The sequence below is a fragment of the Syngnathus floridae genome, chromosome 20, assembly GCF_059516105.1.
Source record: "Syngnathus floridae isolate MCC-2025c chromosome 20, RoL_Sflo_1.0, whole genome shotgun sequence".
NCBI classification, from domain to species: Eukaryota; Metazoa; Chordata; class Actinopteri; order Syngnathiformes; family Syngnathidae; genus Syngnathus; species Syngnathus floridae.
In genome coordinates, this window is record NC_142432.1 from 1,725,764 (window position 1) to 1,749,540 (window position 23,777).

The 23,777-nt window shown below is 41.5% G+C and overlaps 2 protein-coding genes and 1 pseudogene across 4 annotated transcripts in view; 2 read left to right on the top strand and 1 right to left on the bottom strand.

Moving 5' to 3' along the window:
• Window positions 1-4,487, top strand: part of zfhx4 (zinc finger homeobox 4) — a 69,129-nt gene extending 64,642 nt beyond the window's left edge. For both annotated transcript variants that reach the window (XM_088363362.1, XM_088363361.1), the window contains exon 12: window positions 25-4,487. In XM_088363362.1, the coding sequence (XP_088219488.1) occupies window positions 25-1,598 (1,574 nt within the window). In that variant the 3' untranslated portion in view covers window positions 1,599-4,487. The remainder of the gene's footprint in view (window positions 1-24) is intronic.
• Window positions 4,488-8,920: 4,433 nt separating this feature from the next.
• Window positions 8,921-23,777, top strand: part of LOC148380671 (uncharacterized) — a 104,386-nt pseudogene continuing 89,529 nt past the window's right edge. The window contains exons 1-5 of the transcript XR_015854584.1: window positions 8,921-9,066; window positions 10,941-11,014; window positions 11,599-11,694; window positions 13,588-13,704; window positions 21,592-21,714. The product of XR_015854584.1 is annotated as an uncharacterized LOC148380671 (transcript). The remainder of the gene's footprint in view (window positions 9,067-10,940; window positions 11,015-11,598; window positions 11,695-13,587; window positions 13,705-21,591; window positions 21,715-23,777) is intronic.
• pex2 (peroxisomal biogenesis factor 2) lies at window positions 14,784-21,231 on the bottom strand. Its single transcript, XM_088363015.1, has 2 exons — window positions 21,167-21,231; window positions 14,784-16,288 (listed from the first exon to the last, which is right to left on the bottom strand). Exons 1-2 carry the CDS (start codon window positions 21,168-21,170, stop codon window positions 15,336-15,338), a joined length of 957 nt encoding a protein of 318 aa, XP_088219141.1. The 5' UTR covers window positions 21,171-21,231; the 3' UTR covers window positions 14,784-15,335.

Sequence of the window (23,777 nt, forward strand, 5' to 3'; positions counted from 1 at the left end):
TATCTATATACTACTGTATTTCAGCTTTAGCATCTCCTGGTGCTGGCATGCTTGGGTTCCCTACTCCAGCCACCCCATCTCCTGCCATGTCTCTCAGCACTACCCCAACCAAGACTATTCTGCAGACTCCTCCTCCTCCTCCACCTCCTCCTCCTCCTCCTCCTCCTCCTCCTGTTCCCTCCACACCTTTGGCAGCAGTAAATAATACAGAGCAGCAAGGGAAAGACTCAGAGAGAGACAACAGTAAAACAACAGGAGACAAGCCACCACAGATGAAGACAAAGGGCAGCGAGAAAGAGAGCAGCTCACGGCCCGAGACTCCCAGCGTGGCCAAGAAGAGGGAGAAACCAGCTGCAGGAAAAGCAGGAAGTGAGCCTCCACTGGACACGGCGAAGCTGCAGGCCCTTCAGAGCGCTCTGGCCGCCGGTGATCCCAGCTCTTTTTTGGGAGGGCAATTCCTGCCTTACTTCTTTCCTGGATTCCCAAACTGCTTCTCACCCCAGCTTCCGCGAGGGGTTCAACCGGGGGGGTATTTCCCACCGCTTTGTGGGATGGAGAACCTGTTCCCATACGGCCCTGCAGCAGTCCCGCAAGCTGCGATGGCCGCTGGTCTCTCCCCGACCGCCCTTCTGCAGCAGTATCAGCAGTACCAGCAGTCCCTCCAAGATTCTCTGCAGAAGCAACAACAGCAGCAGCAGCAGCAGAAACAGCTGGAGCAACAGCAGAAGCAGCACCAGAAATTGACCGCTGTGAAGACGTCCCAGAGCTCCAAGGGCACCACAAGCAACTCTTTCAAACCAAAAGAAGCTAATGATACTAAGGATGACACCAACACGGGCTCTTCAACCGAAAGCACAAAAGAAGAACCGAAAACAGATACCAAAAGTACCAAGGATTTTCCAGATGCTTTTATTGTACCGTCCATCAAGCATGAGTTTATATGCAGAAAGTGCCAGATGATTTTTGCTGACGAAGATTCTGTGCTGCGTCATCAAAAATCCCTGTGCTACTTTGGACACACTTTGAGTGATCCGCAAGAGACGGTGCTTCGAAAGGCAGTGAGCAACTACTCGTGCGTCGCCTGCAATGTGGTCGTCAATGGGAACGAAGCACTTGGCCAACACCTTCAGTCGAGCTTGCACAAAGAGAAAACAATCAAACAAGCAATGAGAAATGCCAAAGAGCATACTAGATTATTACCTCATTCTGTCTGCTCCCCTACTCCTAACACCACATCTACCTCGCAGTCTGCAGCTTCTTCTAATAACACCTTTCCTCATCTGTCTCGCTTGTCCATGAAGTCCTGGCCTAATGTCTTGTTCCAGGCCACCACCACAGCCCAGAAAGCTGCTTCCTCCTCCTCCCCGTCAGCCTCTCCTCCTCCCTCCCTATCCTCGCCGTCAACGGTTACCTCAACTTCCTGCAGCACCTCAGGGGTTCCAACTTCACTACCCACCGAGAGTTGTTCAGATGAGTCTGACAATGAGCTAAGCCAGAAGCTGGACGACTTAGATAACGCGTTGGAAGTCAAGGCAAAGCCGGCCTCTGGCCTAGACGCGAGCTTCAGTAGTATCAGAATGGATATGTTCAGTGTGTAGGAGTGACAAAAAAGGATCCCTTGCTTAAAGAAAAAAAAATAAGAAGACTTTTTAAAACTGCAGTTCCAAAGTTTCTCTTAACCCAAAAAAAATTCAGTACCAAATGATTGACTCAGGATTGTTTTTCCCATATTGATATGCTGGCAAGATATTGATTGATGTTTTTTTTTTTTTCTTTTCTTTTTGGTTTTGTTTTGTTATGGACAGAACTGTTGCAGATGCTTGACTGAGCTTATATTGTATACAAAAACATGGAGTAGGAAAAAAAAATTTCCACAGGCTCCCTCAATGGAGGGGGAGGGGGTCCTTGTTTCAAGCCAAAAACTCTCATGATAGCAAATTGCACCTCAGCTGGATTGTTTTCCAAATGCTAGCATGTACTGTATGGGATGACGATCCAGAACCCTCAAAGAGAATCTCTCTTAGTTTTTAGATAGGTGTAATTCAGTAGCTTTAAATTCTCAGGTCAGATAACATAACATTTCTCATTTGTTAAAGCAGCAAGCCTGGGTACACTTGGCTTATAACCAAAACATGTCAAGCTTTATCGGACGCATTTCCTTGGTGTGTATAGAGTACCAAGAGACAATATAACTGTTACAATGGACGATGTGCATATTCTTTGAGTTGTGCCCTACAAAGACGGTGGTGTGCTTTTGCCATTGAGGGAATTTAGGATGGTGAAGTAAATGTGTATGATGACCCCAGTTTTTAATACAAGCTGTAACTATTTCCTTGCCCCCCTTCCCCCCTTTTTTTTTTGTTATTGTACTCTATACTAATCTGTGCCAACCTTCTCACTTGTACCTCTGCTCACACCCTTTTCTGAAGAGGTAATAACTCTAGTTTTGATAGACTCTCTGATCATGTGAATAGAACCGTTTTGTTTTTTTTTCTGGTGAATTGCTGTACTGTTACGGTACCTGCTTGTGTCTGGACTATAGTGCACTTATTTCGTTTTTATTTGTCATTTTATCATACAAGTAGGCCATTTGTTAATTTAATAGAGATTTTTTTCGTTTGTTTGTTTTGTATGTTTGTACGTATGTGTTTTAATTATTATTTGTGTCGATCGCAGCAGCATATTGGTCCATATGTCGAACAGGATTGACGCCTAACAATCTATTTAACAATTGGTGCATCCACGAAAGCAGTACTGTATACTTGAAACTGATAAGGTACAAGTTGGTCACGATGTTTGAGAAAAAAAAAAAACACACAAAAAAAAAAAACGGTATGATCATTTGTTTGCAAATATGCTGCTTTAAAAAACACAGCATTTGTGTTGTATACTTTAACAATTTCATGTACTTGTAGGACTGAAAACAGTGTTACACCTACGTACTGCTAGTGAGTCCATAGGTGGACATCCTCCCATCAATTCTCTGGGCACTTGTGATCATCTGCATTGAACGAAAGAATTTCAACATTGCAAAGTATTAACTTACAAACGTTTTTGCTGCTACTGTGTAATTGTATTTTGCCTGCCATTTATTTCGCTCAAAACTTCTACCAGACAAAATACTGATCCATAAATTAATTTGCTTCTGCTAATTTTGTTACGTTACGTTGTTCATTTTGCTGTGGAACTAAGAATGTGAATCTGTCAAAAGGTGTTGAGTTGATTTTGTTTTTGTTTTGTTGTTTTTAAGAATCACTTTCTGGTTTGGTCTTTGAAACGATGTGATTCATTCCAAAGTAACAGAAGGCTATTTGTATGAAAGAAAAAGGCTTGTGAACAAAAAGAGCAAAGCTGTTGTACATATTCATAGTTGGCTGTGCATGGTACAAATTTATTAATATGAAGAAATGCAAAAATGTATTGCTTTTTGGTATTTCCTATTCTGAGATGAGCAAGTAGCATGTAATGCAACTGTTTGACAGGTTAAATCAAATCATGCTTCGTTATTGTTTCAAACAATTAAATCAAGTAACATTTCCTCTTATGTTTTATTCTAAAGGTGTTCTTTCCCAAAGTTTTAAAGCAAATGTCCGTTTTTGATTTTCTGTGTGAGCTTTTTGTCCATTTGGATTTTTAGTATTTTATCAGTTTCTTTAATCCTGAAGACACTTTTCGATTGTGTTTCCTAAGAGACATTCTGGCCTCCCAAGGTGCAATTTTGCCATTGTACAAACACGAGCGACTGTCCTGATTCCAAAGGCTTTCACATCTTGGCTTTTTGCCTTCCCCCACTCGGTGGCTCAGCATTTTAAGACTGAACTTGTCGCTTGCTGGCATCGCGTGCTAAGATGCTAGCATCTCAGACAGGACGCTTTCCACACCAAGGACTGGTAAAAGCTAACAAACCAACAAAACGGATGGTCCAACAGCAACTGTACATAGTTATTGCAACTGCACAGCAGCCAAAAACGAAAAAAAATGAACTTTAAAAAAAACAAAAAAAAGGAAAAAAAAAAAACAAGTGGACGGATTGTGTCATGTTTATGAGGACAGCCTTCAAAAGGTTGAAAATTGGAATTGTTCTTCTGGATGTCAAAGGGATTTTCATGGCGCAATCATATCCTACTCAATATGTACTCTTCAACATCTGGGTAACATAGGAAATGCACCCTGAGGTTTTATTAAGAAGAAGCCCCTACGGCTAAAACTTTAAATAAACTAAACCAAAAATGTTATTGATGTTTTATATATAGAGAGTAGTCGCATTAGTTTTTGTTACTGTACTGTTTGAGGTCTCAACTGTACCGTATCACGGTAATAACATGGTTTTGGAACCTTTTATTTTATTTTTTAATTTGTCACAGACCTGTTGTCATAGTTGAAATGACGTTTATTGTAGATGGTATTTGAACAACTTCTGGAAATAGTTCATCAAGTATGTTTGTTGCTCATTGTTGTGATACATTAAAAACTGTATCTGCAAACCACTTTTAGCTCTCAGGTTATTTTTTTTCTACGTCGAGGTGTCAAAGAATGACTTGTGCCCTTTATTGTTTGTCGCTAACGCTCTTGGTTCTGTGGAGAAGTGGTCATGACGTGTTAAAGCTTCAAAACCAGGTTTTTCTTCTTATTTTTTTTTTTTTTTGCTCCCTTCTGACTTCACTGGTCGCCCTTGATAAATGTGCTCGGCTCACAGCGGGCAAGCGTTTTACTGAATGGTCCTTTCCCGTTGCCCACTCTTCAAGTGCAAGCGGTTGCTAAGGTAGGGCTCCCCCCTGCTATATTATGGGATTGAATTGCATTTGACCTTTGTGGAGAACAATGGCTCAAGGCCTTTCAATGTTTCTGGCCTTCTCAGACGCCTTAAAGAAGGACCCCTGTACACTGTGGTCTGCCATTAAATCACAGACAGTGAAGAACACCATATACACTTAAATAGTTGAAAATATATAGAAAAGCGAGTCCCATGCTGCTTTTGTGTGGCGAGGTACTGCCTCGGAAGACCTTAAGCCGCATTGCATGAAATGTATCGGTCAGAATGAGACACACTAATAACATGAGAACGAGTCTCTCCTGTATTTACCAAATAAGGGCTGCGGAGGGCAAGAAAAAACAACAGCTGCCGACCCTGGTGGGCACGACTGCAGTGTCAGGGTTCCCTAATGTTAGCGCACGTTTATTTTTGTCATCTGATTATTCTCACATGTTGGAATGAAAAAGATGCTTGACCCAATCAATCATTTGTTCTTGGCTTAACTGACTTGTAAATATCACCTGCTTTGCCATGTAGATAACCGAGGAGACATTCGACACCATTTTGGAAATGCCGTATGTAAGTATCCGTCTGAAATGTGTGTGTGTTGCTTCTAATGTAAATTGTAAAAGGCCCTTTTCTGCAAGCAATACATCACTCATGACCATTAGGTTCCACCCTCCCTCACTGCATGGTGCTCTCTCCATGATACAGTGCAGAGGCTGATCTGGCTTTGAATAGCCTGCAGCCAATGGATTTTCTCTGGATAATACAATGTTTGGGACAGAGAGGCAGGGATTAGTCCAGACGGATACATCCAGCGCCCCCCACATGGCCAATCTAATTAGACTGGAATCAGTTTAAGATGAAAGCAAGCCCTAGCATCACCACACTAAATACTGGAATTAGTATTCCCCGCATGGGAATTTAATGACAGAGACTGAAAATCCAATCACATTTACTCTCAGTTTAGCCCAACACGCATCAGGCCCGGACAATGACGGAACCAAAGAACAACAACGCTGATTTGCCTGTCAATAGATATTGACTAGCATCACATCTGAGGCCACTTGTGTATTGGCGTTGCTATGTTGTCAGGATTTAACAAGGATAAACAGCTCATCATCACATATTTAGTCTATTTCACATACACACCTTTGGCTGAGTCTTAGCGGGGAGAACGGAGGAACGGTAGAAAGGTGAGGATCATTTAAGTCCTGCTTGGAATGTTGATTTTGTGCTGTTTTTATATGTTGGGTTTGAAGTGCATTCTCAGTTGAGCTATTTCTCTGGATTGCAATACATATTTGCATTAAAAGTTTGAATGACTTTAACACCGACGTACAAAATCAGGTTACTTTTTATTCCTTGCATAAGCTGTAAGGACCCCCTGTAGTTCAGAAGTTCATTAATTAAACAAAGCGTAGCGATAGTCAGGTGCAGATCCATACGTTTTTCAAGTCTTCTTTTCGTTTTCTTTTTTAAAAGGCTTTGTCCTTGTTTCATGCGCTCCCAAAACTGCTCAGGTTGAAGTTTGTTGCTAATTATCTCCTTGCCTCAAAGCCTTGATTTCCACACAAGAATTGGATCAATCAAATCGACGTTAGAAGCGCCTTGCATCTGATATATTTGAGTTTTCATTATCTTTGCAGAAGATAAAACACAAGTTCTTTTGCAGGCCACATTCTTTTGAAACATTTCAAGTCTCTCTCTGCCCTTATTATCATTATTTCCCCTACCTGCAGTCTAGGGGAGCTTTATTTAAAACCCACTAAAACGTGAGCCCAAATTCGGCATGGGGATGGTGATTAAAAGAACGTACCATCAATAACTCCACCACCACCTGGCTTGTATTCAAAATACATCCCCAGCAGCTGCAATGCATCTACCATTTTACACATGAGGAATCTGGAAACCCCTTGTGCTCACATGCGCGACACAGAATTTTTTTTTATTATTATTATTTATGGCTTTTTTGGTGGGGGCTGTGCTCCAATATGCAATCTGCAGGGTTTTATTGCGGCTAAAAGGTACATTGTTTTTTGGTTGTTGTTGACGTTCAACTTAGTCCATTGCTTTTATAGTGCATGACCAAGGACGGGAGGTCTTACTACCTTTTGTCCCAGTTTCTGTGCCTATTTTTGGCCTACTTATTCTCATTCATGGAGCACAAACTTCGACAGGTGAAAAAAAAGATTTGGTTTCAGACCCGCACAGCCTCATTGTTGCAAGATGCAATCACCGCTGGTATTTTTCCACACAGACAACTAGCACGTATTTTGAAGTGAAAGCGAAGGAGGAGGTGTGAGAAGAGGCCCGTGAGGAGTAAACGGAGACAGACAGGACAACAGACAGAATGACAGAGAGGAAGAAAGAAAATAGGCGCAGCAAAATGAGCAGGTGATAGAAGTGAAGTGAGAGAAAGAGAGAGAGAAAGTAGAGGGGCGACCTGAGAGGAATCAAACAGGGGCTCCGTGCGGCAGAGCTATGTCGACAAATGAGCGTGTTATGGCTGCCCGCTGGGACTTCCGTGCCGTTTCCCAACGTGTTGTGAGGAGCGTCACAGCCCCACATGGGGAACACGTGAAGGCGTCAAGATGGGATTGCTTAAGACACATGAAACAAGGTGTTTTTTTTGATGCCATCTCCAGCGGACAAAAGCCTGATATCCTGTTTTTTAGCTTGAGACACAAAGGCTGCTGTGTAGTTTGTTGTTGTTGTTTTTGATTGTCAGGGCTGTAAATAGATAAACACACAAGACGACATGAAGTTGTGGAGAGGCTGGAGATGCGAGCAAATCTGAAAAATATCTGACATATTTCACATCTGTTGCAAGGGAGCTGACACTTTGTCTCACCTTTGTCCCGCTATATTTTTACGACCGTCCAGTGTGATGTCACTTGAATATCAGGTGGTTTTGGAGCAATTCGGAAAAGGGAACGTCCAGAAATGTTAAATGGCGATGGCACATGTTAAGTTAGTCTTTGCACATCGCCAAAGGCACACACCCAAACTGAAATGATGCCAGGCACAACAAAAGAGCAGCCGGTGAAGAAATAGAAGCTAAATATAAAGAGACACTATGCATTCCCCAGGTCATTCACAGAGCCTGCACCCAATCACGGTTCTCCACAACTGGTCGTTTATCACTCACACACATACACACCCACCCACTCCCCAAAACCCAAGTAGCCAAACGCATGTCTTGTTATTAATAGAATCTTTGATGAAGAGCCGAATAAATGCATTGACGTTGGCCATTCTTACGGTTTCGTCTGCCTATCAACTCAGCATCTTGGCAGGAACATTTGTACCAAAAAGCTTTTTTAATGCTTAAATGAAAATTTTAATGAGGCCGTGTCTCGCCGTTCTCGCCGAGCCTTTAAGAGCCCTCTAAATCATTAAAACTCGCTCTTTCTTTGATTTCAAGGTCATTTGAAGAAATAAGGCATCCTTAAGTGGCCCTCAGACCAAAAGTGGCCTATATGCCCATGACCGCAAATGAATGGAGACTAATGCTTTTTAATTTGCATTTGTCCTACAAAAAAAAAAATATATATATATATATATATATAAAAAAAAAAAGCTCTTCAAAGTTATCTCCAAATTCTAACAGCCTGAGATGGCACTTGAGAGGCCCGGCAGTCATTAACGGCAATGCAGCTCCTTGCCAAAAAAAAAAAGAAATAAAAAACACTGGCATTCTTGTCTTGTTTTGATGTTAAGCCCATTAACCTGCGAGCCAGCCACTTTTTGTATGCATACAATCTGACTTTGCATGTATGCACTGCCACAACACATGCAAGGACGCCACTCACCACCCAAAACAAGACAGCAAAACACATTTAAGCGAGGAGACAAATATGTTGCGCATTTAATCACGGTTGTAATACTGTTGACATTGCAGGGCCTGGTGCAAAACTCAATAAGAAATGTTTTTCCTCTCTTTTGTTTTCCATTCCAAACAAGTGTAGCATCTGAAACACTTGCCTCCTCAATGTGAGCGGTCACATAAAACCTATCCACATTTTCGCCTAACACGTTGAACTGATGAGACAGCGAATAACGGCGCATCCTATTAAACACAGCAAGGCGAGTCATCCGTATTCTGCTTTTCCCCGACTGGCTTTCTTTTTCAATTCACCATCATGTCTCCGTCTGCTTTCACTTTCATTTCCTTCTCCCCGTGTATGTGCGTGCGTGTGGGTGAAAAAGTGAACATCTCCAGTGAAATTGGTTTTCCGTGGGGAAGCTGATGGATCACTCTGCGCTACTGACGGGAGAAGAAGATTGTTTATGCCATACGGCCAAATGTATGTATGCGTGCACATACAAACACACATGCAAAGGGGTGAGAGGACAAGGGGAGTGTTTATGCTGAAGCAGAGCGAATTTTTATGAGCTGTAGATTGCTGTTTATAGGAAAGTACACTTTTAAGCCGCAGAGATGTAATCTAGATTGTAGCGTTCGCAACAATGAAATATGGTTTTGAGGCAAAAGCTACGCCAGCGCTCGTTCTCATTCTCCATTTTCTCTGTAGGCTACACACAAGATTACAGGGGGAAAAAATGGTATTGCTTTTATAAATAACTGGTCAGCATCAATGTTAAGTAAGATTTGAGATTTTTTACGCCAATTAAAGAGAACAGAATAAAAATAATCTGCGACTAGGTGAGTTTGAGAGTGTTTTTTTTTCTGGGCGGTTGACTTTACCAGCATTCACTATACAAGACTTAGAAAGACTTAGATTCATTTTACAATAATGTTCTGAGCGTCTAGCGGTCCACCTTGGAGCTTTGCAGCATGCCCATAAATGTTTATGTGGTTTTGCGGGTGTCAGCCCTCGGCATGGATGCATGAAGTAAATGCACCAAATTATTGATCTCCTACAAATGTCACATAAATGTCTTTATCAATGACATGCGAGGAATAAACACTTTGGGGCATTTTAATAAATGTCAGTCTATCTTCTCCAATGCTTCAGAACTGAATGGTAATTAAAAGAGACTCTAAATGACTAGCTTTGATCGAATAACATTGAGTTTAAGCCCATTTGGTGTTTCTTTGCTACATTTATTCCTTTTATCAACACCGAGGCAATAACCGAAGCAGCAATGGCGCAAATATATTCGAGCCGTACAGATGAATGAATATTATTAACAAGTCTTGAACCTTCTCAAGGACAAAGAGACGCGTTGTTATTATGGACACAAGAGTGCACCTTTTGTAGTGCTTGCAGCTTCATCTCAAGAACATTTCAGTGACTGTCCTTCGCCATTTGTTGATTTGAATTGTTTCATTTCTGTGTTGATGTGCCGGAGCTGCTGATCATGCAAGCCGCTATTCACCCAAATCATCAAGTTAAGTGTGGGCGTATAGGTCAGGTTAGGGGCGGCTGCTATTCAAATGCAAAATCACCACTGCGGTACAGTGCAGCCCCGGGTTGGCTCCCCCTACTCTTGTCTCCGAGGCGGCCATCTTAAATGGTTTGCGAATGTGCATTCTGTGTGTGTTTGAAAGCCGAGCTGAGGCGAGGAACGGTGAGATGGCGCGAGGATGGCGCATGTGTGTGTGTGAGGCATGAGGTGATAAATCAGAGCTAGGTAAAGGCTTTTTAATGCAGCGGACCCCCTCTCCCAGCCTCCATCTTCTGTCAGGGCTCAGTAAAAGATGAGAGCCCCCTGGGGAAGTGCACTAGCCCGCAGCATAGTACGGTTACACCGCAGGTCAACACGCACACACACACATGGGCCTTGTGAATGAGTGAATAAATGAATAAACTGAATCTATTGAATGTATGAATATATAAATAAAAGTTTGTATAGGCCAGCTTTATTGATGAGCACACCCCCACAAATAAATGTGTTTTCTCAAATGAAATCCTAAATGATTTATAGCCTGTGATATTGCATTTATATTGGTAGAACTATTTGGGGAGAAAACAGAATGGTTATTTGGCGCATTTCTGCTCCCGAGGTCAAGCAGCATCTTTGTTGATGATGTGCTTTGAGTCTTGAAGCGGCGGCCCCCACGTTTCCAAGCGCCGGATATGAAAAATATGTGGAATTTGCCAACATCTGACAATACTTAGTCAGCAATATATCTCCTGTCTGATAGAAAAATGTGTTCTGAATTGCAGATACGCCTTTTGTAGCATGCCTTCTTTTTTTTTTTCTAAACTTTGAGGCAGAGCACTGTGGACGTGCGCAGATGCTGTGTGGCTCCTTGTGGATGTAGAAACCTCCTGCAGCTTGGAAAGGGTAAACTACATTCGAGACAATCAGTTTGGGGTGATGACATCAAAACTTTTGCTTGCTTGCTTGTCTCTCACAATAACTGACTATTATTTGCTATGTATAGTATATTATTTCCTTCTTTTTTTTTTTTTAACCAGAATGCAGTTGCAAGGTGAATTCCAACCAATCTTACTCCTGGTTCATTTAGTGCTATTTTTATTTTATCCACAAAAAAAAAATATTTTGGGAGGGGCTGGAATGGATTAATGCCATTTCAATTTATTTCAATATGGACAATTCATTTGACATATGAATGAATAGTAATTACTAACTTTATATTTCCCAAATGAAAACACTCAAATACACAGTAGTTCTACTTCCAATTAAAAAGTGCATGCGACTACATGAAGGTAGGCAGGTGCTCGATCCACCCAGATGCCATCATTTAAACGTCTTTGAGGGCAAAAAGGAATTTTGAGCCGTGCAGCACATTCCTGAACAAATAGAGGTTGAATCACATTTGCAGAAGTTATCAGGACTTTCAAAGAGCTCAGCTGGTGCCTTAAGTCACAGGAAATTCACTGGGACATCTGGAAGCATGTGTGCAGATTATTGCTCGTTTGGTTGCTGCAAGACACCTGCAGGCAAAGATCTGACTTGGCCTAGAAGACAGATTCCAAGCCAGCGTGCAGGACACAACTCCTGTAAGTATATCCATCATGTAACCATTATTTCAAAGGTTTTGTTTATTTAGTAACCTACAAATAGATGAACAATGCAATTGAATTACAGGATAAAAAAAATGTAAATGCAAAGAGTATTTCTTATGAAAAATTTAAAATTACAAAGGGAGCATTTTACTTTGTTTGCTTTTTATTTGAAAAAATGAAAATACAGTATAATTAAATTAAAAAACAAAAAATCAGGAAATGTCAACATGTCCTTACATGAACTCAAACAGTGTATATTTTTACTCGTGTTTAAACGCCTCAAGCTGCCAGATCCAAACTGTGGTGTTAACACCTGATCAAACATTACTTTTCATCTGAGCTTGTCAGACTTTTAGAAGCCACAATATCTGACATATCTACTGCACCCGGTAAGTCCCCAAAGGAAACATCAGACAATTCTATCAAGTTATTCCATTTGCTTTCCTCATACATGTTGTCTCATATAGCGCAACATTAAATAACAAAACCAAAATGAAGCTAATTCTAGGGTAGGCTAAATTCCATAAGGCCAAATATGATGCTGCTTCCTCAAGGTCAGAGATGCAAGCACAGCATGGAAGCTGAGGAAATGACTTCCTTATTTTGGGTGTGATTGATTGTCCCCCTGACCTGTTAGACTGAAGAGGTGCTTAAGAGAAGGAGGAAGACTACGATAATTGGGCCCGGTGGTATCCAAAGCCCGGCAGGTGTGCAGAGAACTCTCCCAGCTCTGAACTCTCCAGCACACCTAGGATTTAACTACCTCGGAGGAATGTTTTTCCTGTTTTATTTTCAGCTTGTCTTTTATTGAGCAGATGAAACATGAGCCCCTCTATTGACATTTTAGACAAGCCGCAACATACGAAAAACTGTCAAAAACTCTCAGAATTGCTGCCAAATAATATCTTCAATGTGATGATTTTATTTGTATAGTAATAATTAGTTTGCTTACACATTTTCAGTGATGTAAATCCACAAAAAACAGTACGTGTTACTCAAGAAAGGGAGAGATTCTTCTCTGTCTTTAAAACTATTTAATCAGGAAAATCAGTGACTCACATGAAAGAAATGGAGATGAGGTACAGGCGGATAAAGAGGCTCATCAAAGAAGGAGATCTAGTTAGGGATTCAATGCCCTCTAATTCCCTTTCTCTTAAAACCTTCGTCAGTGGGGGCACATGGCCAATTTGCTCCCTAAATGGCTACGTGTGAATGTGCAGATTGCTTTGCATAGCCGCCGGGAATGGGGGGGCTTCTTCCTCCTTTGCTTCTCCACACGGAGCCTGTGAATTGGAAAAGATCCAAAGACAGATAGGCTTAACGCGGCGGCCTTCGCTATACCTAGCTAAGTCCAGAGCCACGTGGCTAATTCAATCTATGCTCTCACTCAATTAATTGACTTTTATATACTCCTTTGACTTTATCTTTCCCGGGGACTGGAGGGACCTCTATTAAGAGTTGTAGAATAATATCTGGAAAAAAAAAGGTTTATGATGTAAGGCTCATGGAATGTTAAGACAATGTACATGTCCCGGTGGCATTAACGGCGATCATATATGCATCCCTCATCTCTCTTTCTGGGACTTGATGTACATGAATGTAATGTAGTGCATAAAATATTGACAACCAGCTGCTCCTGGCTTTGCCTTTATGCGCATTACGACAGGCTTCATTAGTCAAAATGTCCCAAGTGGGGGGCGGGGGATTTTCCAAGTGTCCACAGAATGATAGTTTTACATAGCGGGTATGTCAGAACGGATCCAGGACTGGTGTCACAAATGATATATTTCAAACTAGTACTACAGACTGAGTTTGCCGCTGTTAATGTCGGCCAGACGTACAAGCAATACGTCTATGAAAAAATCCTTTGGGTTTTGTTTCATTCAGAGCATTAGAAGAGGAACATAACGTGGCTGTTCACAATCCCCTGAGCATCTGACAGTTCCTGGTCATGAAGAACAACACCATGCTGGATAAAGCTACCTTCTCCACTAACCTGGCCAGGTGAGTCTTCCTGATTTTTAACATTTGTGCAAGACAGGAAAAGAACTAAAAAAAAAAAAGTACTGTGTTTATGGTGATGAGTGACAGATGGGAAAGTAGCAGGGGTGAGTCATCTTTATGTGATTCATACTATGCTGCATACATAAGTGTGTAAAAAGAAGTTTGAAGTTGCGTAACTGTTGATTACTTTTCCGTGTGCCATCAAGTTTCACGGTCAGTTGGATGGTCGTTATCGCATTTTTCCTCGTTGTCATCAGTGGTACCCTGCTGTTGTAGCATAAAAAAGGACTCATTTAAAAAAAAAAAAAGGCTAAACAGCTTTTATTGTTTTGGGTTTCATTTGTCAAGTATAGGACTTGATTTTCTTTAACATTACAGACCGCTAATGTAAAAAGTATTTTGTACTGCTGTTATTATATTTATGAAAGTAGCATTTTGCGGAACTATTTGAACATAATTCTCATTAGATCGTGCTATCGTAGGTTTTTGATCGTTGCAGCCATGATTGATGCTTTTAGCAATCGGCAATTAAACCCCAGCGATCAGAGTGTAAAATGGGAGGAAGGAGAGATGGGAGGGAGCATCCCCCCCTCCTCCTCCCCCAACCAAAACCCTCCTTCTCCTCTCGTCAGCCAGGAAAGGCTTCACTCAGCTGGGGTGCGTTTCGCCCCGGGCTGGGCTCACTGGTGGAGGTTAACTCCAGCATAAATAAGCATCTTTGGACTCATTACAGGGATTAGAGAGTAATTCGCCTGCGAGGAAGAAGACGACTGCCTGGGTTTTGGTACAGTTTACGACAGTCTTATGGGGGCAAGGGCCCCGGAGATTACGAGTGGGGAAGAGATGGAAAGGCAAGCAAAAGAGAGAAGGGCCGAGGGAGAAGTGAGGCTAGCTGTCAAGTGTGCCAGTGTGTGAGTCAATCCAAGCCCCCGGCTGCCCCCTTGATCTCCAGGATGTTGGGGTGCTGTGAAAATGGATAATGGGAGTTAGAACGACCAGGCCTGTCTCCAGAGAAGTGTGATGATTGTTATAACTTTCCCTCATCTCCCTCCTCCACTTAACCGAATAAACACCCAAGAGAAGGCCCTAAATCAATTTTAATGATGTTGAAATACAATTTAGGCACAGAATACACAACAAATGCTAATTTGGCCATGATGAGAGGCATCAGAAATTCCTCCCATTATTTATTCAGCTGACTTTCTGCATTTTTCATCAGAACAAATATTCCCATTTCAACAAACACACACATGTCCTCACTCGGAGCATAAATCAACACAATCATTCTTCAATGAAATATATGCTCTGTGGCATTCTCTGTCCGCTACGTCAAAGACAAATACTTCTGTCCAAAGTCCAGCCAGAGAAAATGTGGACTGTCAATACACGTGGACTGTACATACATTAAATATGGACAGTTAATGTGTGTTCAGGAACGATAGACATCATAAAATTGGGAAGTCAAACAGGAGGACACCATTAGATTATTCCCAGTCCAAGAAATTACCCTTAATATAGAATTAATATATGAAAATACATCATTATACAATGAAACTTGTTTGTGGTGATTTTTCAGGTTCCTGGAAAAAAATAATCTCAAATTTGTTCCTCAAAGAAAAATATTCTTTCATCTAATGCTCGACAAACATCTCCACTTTGGCAGGCTCCAGTTGTATTGCCTCTGTCCCACATTTGGGACAGACGAGGCAATTGTTTGCAATGCTGTGGCTTTTGATACAGTAGTAGCAGAAAACATGTGGACAACCAAGTGTATGAGGCATGGTTGGCCACTCGCCACATAGTGCGCACTCTTGCCACGCCCTCTCCACGCCCGTGCCATCCCCGCTACTTCTATCCCCCCCAAGCACCATGGAATAAATGCTAGCCTTCAGTTTGCTTGTGTTGATGAGTGGCAAGAGAAAAATGAGGAACTCTGCAAAGCCGTGCCACAGCAGTTCCCGATTCATGTACTGGTATGTAATGTCCCGGGTCACGTTAGGTTTGCTAAAAACTACCTTAGCGCCAATCATCCGTTCAGCCAAGACTGGGTGGTGACCTTTCTTGAGGAACACAAGAAAGTTGATGAGGCTTGCAAGACGGGCAACACCAGAGATTATAGTTAGGGAATTGCGGAAGGCTTTTTGGAATCCTTCAGAAACAGAAGGTCCCGAAGTCAAACCGAGGTACAGTCGGAGGTTGTGGGATCGCTCTTGAAGCCAACGAGGAACTACGGATAGCAGAAGCAGAGCCAACTTCTGCCTGTGGGACAGAGCCTTGTAGAGGTTAGATGAGGTGGAGGTGTTGTGGTAGCGTAGGCTCAGTAAAGACTGGCCAACTGTGGTGCTGTCAGGATATAGAGTGAACCTCCACAGGAGCAACTGGAGCAAAGCCTTCAGTTCGGGCTCCAGAGGGGTGAGAAGGCCTGGGCGGAAATTCTGGAAGCAAGTGGAGAACTGAGTCCATAGCAGCTGCTCCAGGGATGAATCGAGCTCCAGAGCATCGAGCTGGCTGATGCGCAGGACGGGGATCAGTGGGTCAGAAGTGGTGATAGATCCGTCTACCTGGGTGCCTTGGTTTTCCTTAGCTGACAAAAAATAACAAAAAAAAACAAATTAGGGCTGTGCAATTATTTGAAATTCAATTACGATTGTTTTAAACTTAAAATCAATGTATTTGAAATATTTTGTTTGGTTGAAAATAAACAGATAGCATTTCAAAGAAATGTGCCGTAATATTTTTACAGTTCAACATTTGTTTTGCTTTGCATAAAAAAATAAGATCATTTGAATAATTGTCATTTCAGCTGGTACTGATTTATGAGTGACACCAGAGAAGCCTTTGGGTTTATTGTGGGTATGCAACATGCCTAAATGATTATTCAAGGATAGTAAATTGAGTGCAGAAAACTTTGCATGACTAGCATTATCATACCAGGAGCACTGTTGCGGATCTATTTAGGATGCAACGCTTGGGAAAGTATCCAAACTAGTAGAGAACAACTTGAGGGCCCTTGAGGTGAAGGCCATCTTGTTTGGAAGGTTATTTTCTCCTCCAACATAGGGAGGGAAATCACTTTTCACATTTAAAAGCCATCCTTAATGCAACCTTTGAGCTGTGCAATGCAAAGGAACCGGCTAGGGAGGGGTCTTCGTTTCCCTTCAGTGTATAAACACACACACAATCCAAGAAACACACACGGCGAAGCCCGGGGCTCCTGGTGCCTGCACCCTCTGGAGATAGGAGTGTGTATACAAATCACATCACGAGGGATTAGGCTAACGGCACAGTCTCTGGTACACCGTAAACATCTGCCAAATGTGGAACAATCTTCCACTCCCCGGAGTCAACTCCATACGGGATCGCGCCATTGTGACGTCTGGGCTATTTTGCGCGGCGAACCGCTCTCGGTAGCCCCGGTTTTTATCTGGCCCTTTTTCCTCAGCCCGAACGCTTTGGAAGTAACACAGAGACAGTGACGGAGTGAGCGAGAGAGAGGCCCTTTTTGACAGTGGCTTTTGTGTCTCGCTGAACAGGATTTGTCAGGAGGCTTTTGAGATTTCACTGGGGTAAATATGGCAGTTTTGACAGAAAGAGAGGGAGATGATGGTCACTTTGGAAGGCTCAGAGGTGGGGAGGGGAAAAAAAAAAAGATCTAACGTAATGTGTGGCGATGGTTGGCTCCTGTCTGTGTATTCATGATGTTTCAATGGCTGGAGGATTCGCAAAGTCAGAATTAGCAAATCAATGGGGAAAAACTGGAGTGAATTTGTGTTGGAAGTAAGCAGGTGTGACAAATTCATTGAGTTGAATTTGAAAGGCTGCCATGTTTAGTGACGAGAACCGTGCCTGTGACGGAAAAGGAGTTTGGATTTAAAAAAAAAAGTCGCCTCCGAGTGTGTACTAACCAATAAACAGGCTCCATTTGTTTAGCTTAATCTTAAAGTTTTCCCTTGATGTGGAGAAAAATGTGCAGATTATGTGCCGTGCCTGCGCGCGGACTATTTACTGTATGTTTGTCAAAAGTAGCCTTGATCTACGCAGTTGCGAAGTTAATCTATCAGTCCGTCGCTATCCACACACACCCAGGTGCTGAAAATCCCCGTCACAGCATCAACAACAGCACTCCCGGGAGGAGTAAACCCAGCCGGGTCCAATATTCTTTTCAAAGCCTTTTATCGAGCAGTTTACAAGTTATGAATGAATATGTTTTATTTGGGGAAACACTGTATTGACAGCCACCTATCAATAGTAATGTGACTATTGTCAAGGGTCTGTCAATATTAATGTAATTATGATGTAGTGGGATCCGAGGGATAGCGCCGAGTCGGGGGGCCAAGTTACATCTCCGGCCCACTGCCATATCAATAGCTGGGATTGCTATTGACAGTTTCCTTTCAGACTTGCAGCTCTTGCCAGATATATAACGAGCAGACACTTCAGTCAATGCTGTGGTGCCTATAAAAATTAAGCATTTGAATTTACAGGGCGTATACTGTAGACAGCTGGAAATCCATGTTTCTCGTGTAGTCAAAAGTCACATACCATATCAGAGAACAAGGCTTAGAAAATCCTGTGTAGCAGAAAGTGGAAGAGTACAAAACTCACACATGCGTGTGGTCTATTTACTTAGTAATTCCCTTGAGGGCGAGGCAGGCAACCAATCAATACAGACATACAACGCCATCCCTCACAGAGTCACAAAGCCAGGTGGAAAAGTTCAAGGATGCAAAACGTGACACACACAAGAAAAAAGAGGATATTAATCAGAATCTTGAAACTTCTTTTCTGGCAAGGATGTAATCAAACCTTTTTTAAAAGCATTTAGGTTATTTTGATTCAGGCCGGATGAGACTTGTCCACCTCCCCCCCACCCGCACACTCTTGTGTATGCTGTTCAGACAAAAGATGAGCAGAGCGACTCAAGGCTGAATGGCGTGGCTTACTGACAAGTGACAAGCAATCAAGCAGGGAGCACAGTGCAACATTGCCGCAAGCTAAATGGGGGCTATGACCGGTGTGACGAAGGCGGACGCCAGGCAACAGAAGACTCGCAGCTGCCCCGGTCTGCTTCAAAACAAATGGAGCTACAAATTCAAAAGACAGATATGTCAGACATGGCGAAACCTCCGGCTGTGGCGGGGCGGGGGGTGCTACTGTTTACTGATACAGTGAAAGAGGGAGGAAAACTAGGGGCAAGATAGCCAAGGAAGAAATGCACAATGTCCATAGAAGCTGACCTTGAGACTGACGGTCACAATGAAGGAGGAGGGAACATTCCTCAAGCATATTTGCCTGAGTGAGGTGCACCACCACTTTCTTCTTGACCTTGGTTTTGGTGTCTCGGGAGGGGATTAGGGTGTTAAGTGTAGAGGGTTAAAGAAAAGGTGAAAGCGGTTTATTTGACTACAGTACACAAATGCAGTCATGATAATTGGGTGCCACCATCTGGCTCCACTTTCCATGGATGCTTTTTCATTAGCAAGACCAGGACTACTAAGTACAGTTCCTTGTCATACCCAAATTAAAGATGCCATTCTATGTTGGGTGGTTTTGAACTTTATTCTGACTACTGACACAGCATTAATTCGAAATGACCAATACAAAGGCAAGAATAACAGCATGCAATGGGAAAAAAAGAGCATTGGCTATGGTTGTTAGTGTCAAAATGGATTGCTAATAATGGATGAAACACAATAGTGCGCCGTTTTCCAATTTTCCAGCTTCAATTTCTCTGGCTTATGTAAATCAATTTGTGTGAAAGCTGGAGTGAATCAAACCTATTTTTCCAAGCACTTTGGACAATCATCCCTGCCCACTTTATTGCCCTTCTTTGGCTAGGAAGGCTTGTGGCCCTATTAGCCAAGAGCTGATAATGTCCTCGGGATGAAAACAAATGAGGACGTCAAATTTAGAACTTTTAAAAGAGTGATGTCATACGGCAGACCAAATGCGTTGGGCAAACGCCAAGATTACCCTGGGCGATAAGCAGACTAATTGTTATGAGTCTGTTTCATGAAAAATGAATGTGTGCAAATGGGGTCGTGTCTGTGTATTCACACACTAATGCTGTATTAAGACTCCTCTCTTTCTCTAATACTCCAAAACAAAAAAAAGTTTTATCTTTACTTAATCTGGTATACTCGGAAGGTAAATTATTAAGTAGCATTAAGTGATTGCATGGGTATGAGGGTAGGGCATGCTAAGTGGCGTAAATGTCAAAACTATCACAATTTATTTATTTCTCATTCACTGTCAGCCGAGTAAAAAAATAGTTTGTCTATTGTTGTCAATGACATTGAATGAGTTCATCAAGAACATCCTTTCTAAGGGCAATTAATTTAATTCCTGAGTATATTAAACATTGGCAAATTTGGCATTGATATATGCAGCAATAAATCAAATATCTTAGTTAAATTCTGATAAAAGAAATTGCACAAATCTTTAGACATAAGACACGCAATGATATATCTGTAGTGGTAGTTAAATGAGATGTCTCCTTCAGAATGTCCTCTTTAACACAATGTGGGTTATTAGGGAATAATTATTTTTTGGGGGGCAATTGCTACGGTCTACTTAAGATCTGCAACACTTTTTTGTGTTGAATGGCTTTCCTCTATTAACTCTCGCCGTGTGTTTTGTTCCCATCTGAAGAAATTACATTGTTTTGAATGTGCTGAGGTTTGTTGTGCTGCAACTTTTGTTATAAAAATGCCATCTTGTTGGTATAAATGAGCATTTTATCCAGCATGACCCCAGATTAAGATTATAATGCAATTCAACTGGAATGACACATTGTACGTAAACAACAAAATACTTTAACTTCATTTATGTTAAGCTTGAATGGCATGTGTTTTTACATGCGGTCCTCACTCCACTGTCTTAATTTTTTGGGCATCCATCAGGTCTCAAAAATCCTAAATCTGATCTATTTTGATAATAAGGAAAGAGCATTATTAGATAATCACAGAGGGGATTAGTCTATGTGAAAGCAGCACATTTAAAGCCACTGGAAAAGAAAAACAAAAAACAGATATAACCACAGGACAGATAAGAGTAGACGAGTGATGATTGAGATGAGAAAGATGAAGTGAATAGTTAAAGGAAATCAATGAGATCAACTTGGTCTTAAATGTAGATGTCGGAGGCGTTGATCCCTGGCATTGATTATTTAGTAGAATAACATGAATCAGATCGAGGCGTGTGACCTTCTGGAAATAATGCAGGCAGTGCCGAAGTTTCATTTTGGTGCATCTTGCATACATTAAATCGAATAGTAGTCTCGTGCATCTTGCAAGCAATATATCAAAACAAAGCAAACCTCTGCAAATTTGACACTAATGACAAAAACGCAATGACAACGACGTACGGCACGCGACATTCGACAGACCGTGACATCACTACATTTTGATGCAATAATAAAAAAAACTCGTTTCTGAGTTGCAGGGGGAAAATATATATTTACCCATTTTGCTGCACGGTGATTCTGACAGGCAACACTGTGTACTTCCGGGAGGCAAACATAGACCCCGCCCTGCAAATGGAATCGACCAATTGTGTAATGATGCGACACAAGTACGTTACACATAGCCAATCGGATCATGCAACGTCACGTAGTGGTAAATTGGGAGAGCGCACCCTTAAAAATAAAATTTATTGTTCTCTTTCTGTTGTAGTAACCGCACACAGAAACCATTTTACATTACAATACAAACTAACTGCAAGATCTTTCCTTAGTGAAGGCGAAAGCACTCAGTCGCCTTTAGCTCCACGAAAGCCCAGCACACCATTCTAAAACAGTGCAGTCAGGAGCAAAACAAGTATTCAAAAACAACGACAAATGTAAAAAGAAAAGCAAGTGATGATTTTAACTTGTCTGCATTCTTACAGGTGCAAGGTGCACACAGGAACTACAAGCCTTTTCCCAATTTGTATTGGAACTCATAACACTACATGTGGTGGTTGATTTGTTTGGAATTGGACGTTGATGCAAGCCTTGACGTCATGATACAGGTGAGACGACATTAGACACTTTTTTCAGGTATATCTGTACTGTGTTCTTGTTGAAATTTGTGCCTAATTATTGAGCGCTGGATTGTGATATTTAAAGTAACTGAGCAATATTCTCAAATATGCATGTCACGTGTTTTTGTGAATGAAGGTAATGCACTGATAAAAGAAAGCAGCACTATTGCAATATTTACAAAGAAGCTTTTCCACATATTGAAGTATCTACAATATTATTTTGAGATAAAAGCAGCAAGAGCACTAAATTCTCACAGAATGACCTGCATTTTTTGTAGCATCATTTACTTCCATCAATTATTGTTATTGTGTTATCATACATCCAATAAAAATCAAAGAACATCCACTTCCCCATGACATGGTCATAAGGAGATGGCCTCTGTTCTGTCAGACAAGTAGCAGGAGGAAGTAAAGAGGCCACTTTCATAAAGCTATGGCAATTGTAACAGGTGGCAAATTGCATTAGGTTTCAATCTAAGTGGCACAGATCAGCAACACTGATCTTAAGTCATATTTAAAAAAAGAAAAAGAAAAAAGGAAGCTCTCTAATCATCAGGATTGTCATGTGACATTTAGCGACAGAATGTAGTCTGTGTGAGCTGGGCTGTGCATCAACTTAAATGTAACAAGGTTTTCGAGACAGCTTTTGGTCTTCCGGGCCCATTGGAGGGCCTTCTTAACGAAGTTATGTATTTAGAACCCCAGCAGCTCTCTTGTCCTGAAGGCTGATGTGAACGCTTTATCATAAAGCTTGTCCACTGGAAAAAAAATGCAGCAATTTAATCCACTGCAGGTTCAGCAGGGCATATTTTCATCAAAATACCCCGAAGATCAAGAGTTGTATTAAATTTGGTCTACCATATTCCCTTGATTGCAGAAATTAACGAAGAAAGATACATTTTGCCTGGCCAGTAGCAAGTCAGCCTTTTGTTAAATTGACAACATAGTTTGGCCATCTTCTCTTCGGGTTGAATGTTCACGAAAGCCGGTGGCTTTCTTCTAGAAATGGAAGCAGCGCCCGCCTGGAATTTGGAAAACAAGGAAATGCCCGCAGCTTTTACAATGAAGGCATTTTTACTTTGATGAGACGGTAGAATAAAGCAAATCAGTCAAATTATAAAATTGGTGGGAAATGACATCACAGTATGAACCTGGCTGCTTTCTTGATCTTTTGTAGAATATATGGGGGATCTTAAACAAAAAGGTAATACTTGGTGGACCTTCACATTTCTTATAAAAGGCTTTTTTTTTATAAAGAGATCTCTTATTAGATCTCATTATCTGGCACCCCTGTTATGCACAGCTGTTTGTTGATCTTATCTCTAGGCTTTTGTTTTGGCTGCTAGCAAACATTTGAAACATTAATGCCAATTCAATACCCCCTCTTGCACACGATAAAAGTAGGGCAGTCATTATGTCAAGAAACCAGCAAAGTCCTTCTAACAACAAGCCTGTGGTTATTATGATGCATTATTCAATAATACAGAGGAGGTACGAGTGGCATTAGCTTTGCACTCCTAGAGCTTAATAATGCATTTTTTTCTTCACCTTTCCTTTCTAATGTTTCTGATGGCCACAGCAGCCTCATTTGGCATTTTGCACTCTATAAGCAAGTTTTCTAACGAGACCTACAAAACTTTAATATGGAACGCAGTATTTTGTCCATGGTGGCTTGACGTGTGATTGACATGTCCGCTGGGAATATGATGTAAAATAGAGCAAGTAAAGTACTGGTCTCGTAGTTCACATGATTAGAAGGCAAGAGATTGTTGGTGAGCACTAAAACGTTAACTCCTCAGAAGATATCAAGTCGCCTGCCCTGTTACTTTATTAAATTTAAAAAGTGACTTGAATCGATGCACAGTTCATCTACAATATTTAGATTTTTTTTATATATACGTATATATTTTGGAAATCGATTTATTATATTTATTTTTAATTATATTTTATTATATTTATTTAGGCTTTTTGAATGAGCTTATGTTGATTTTGTGGAAATGTAGCTAGTCTATTATCCAGCACATGCAAGTACATCATCTGCTTTTGTGGTG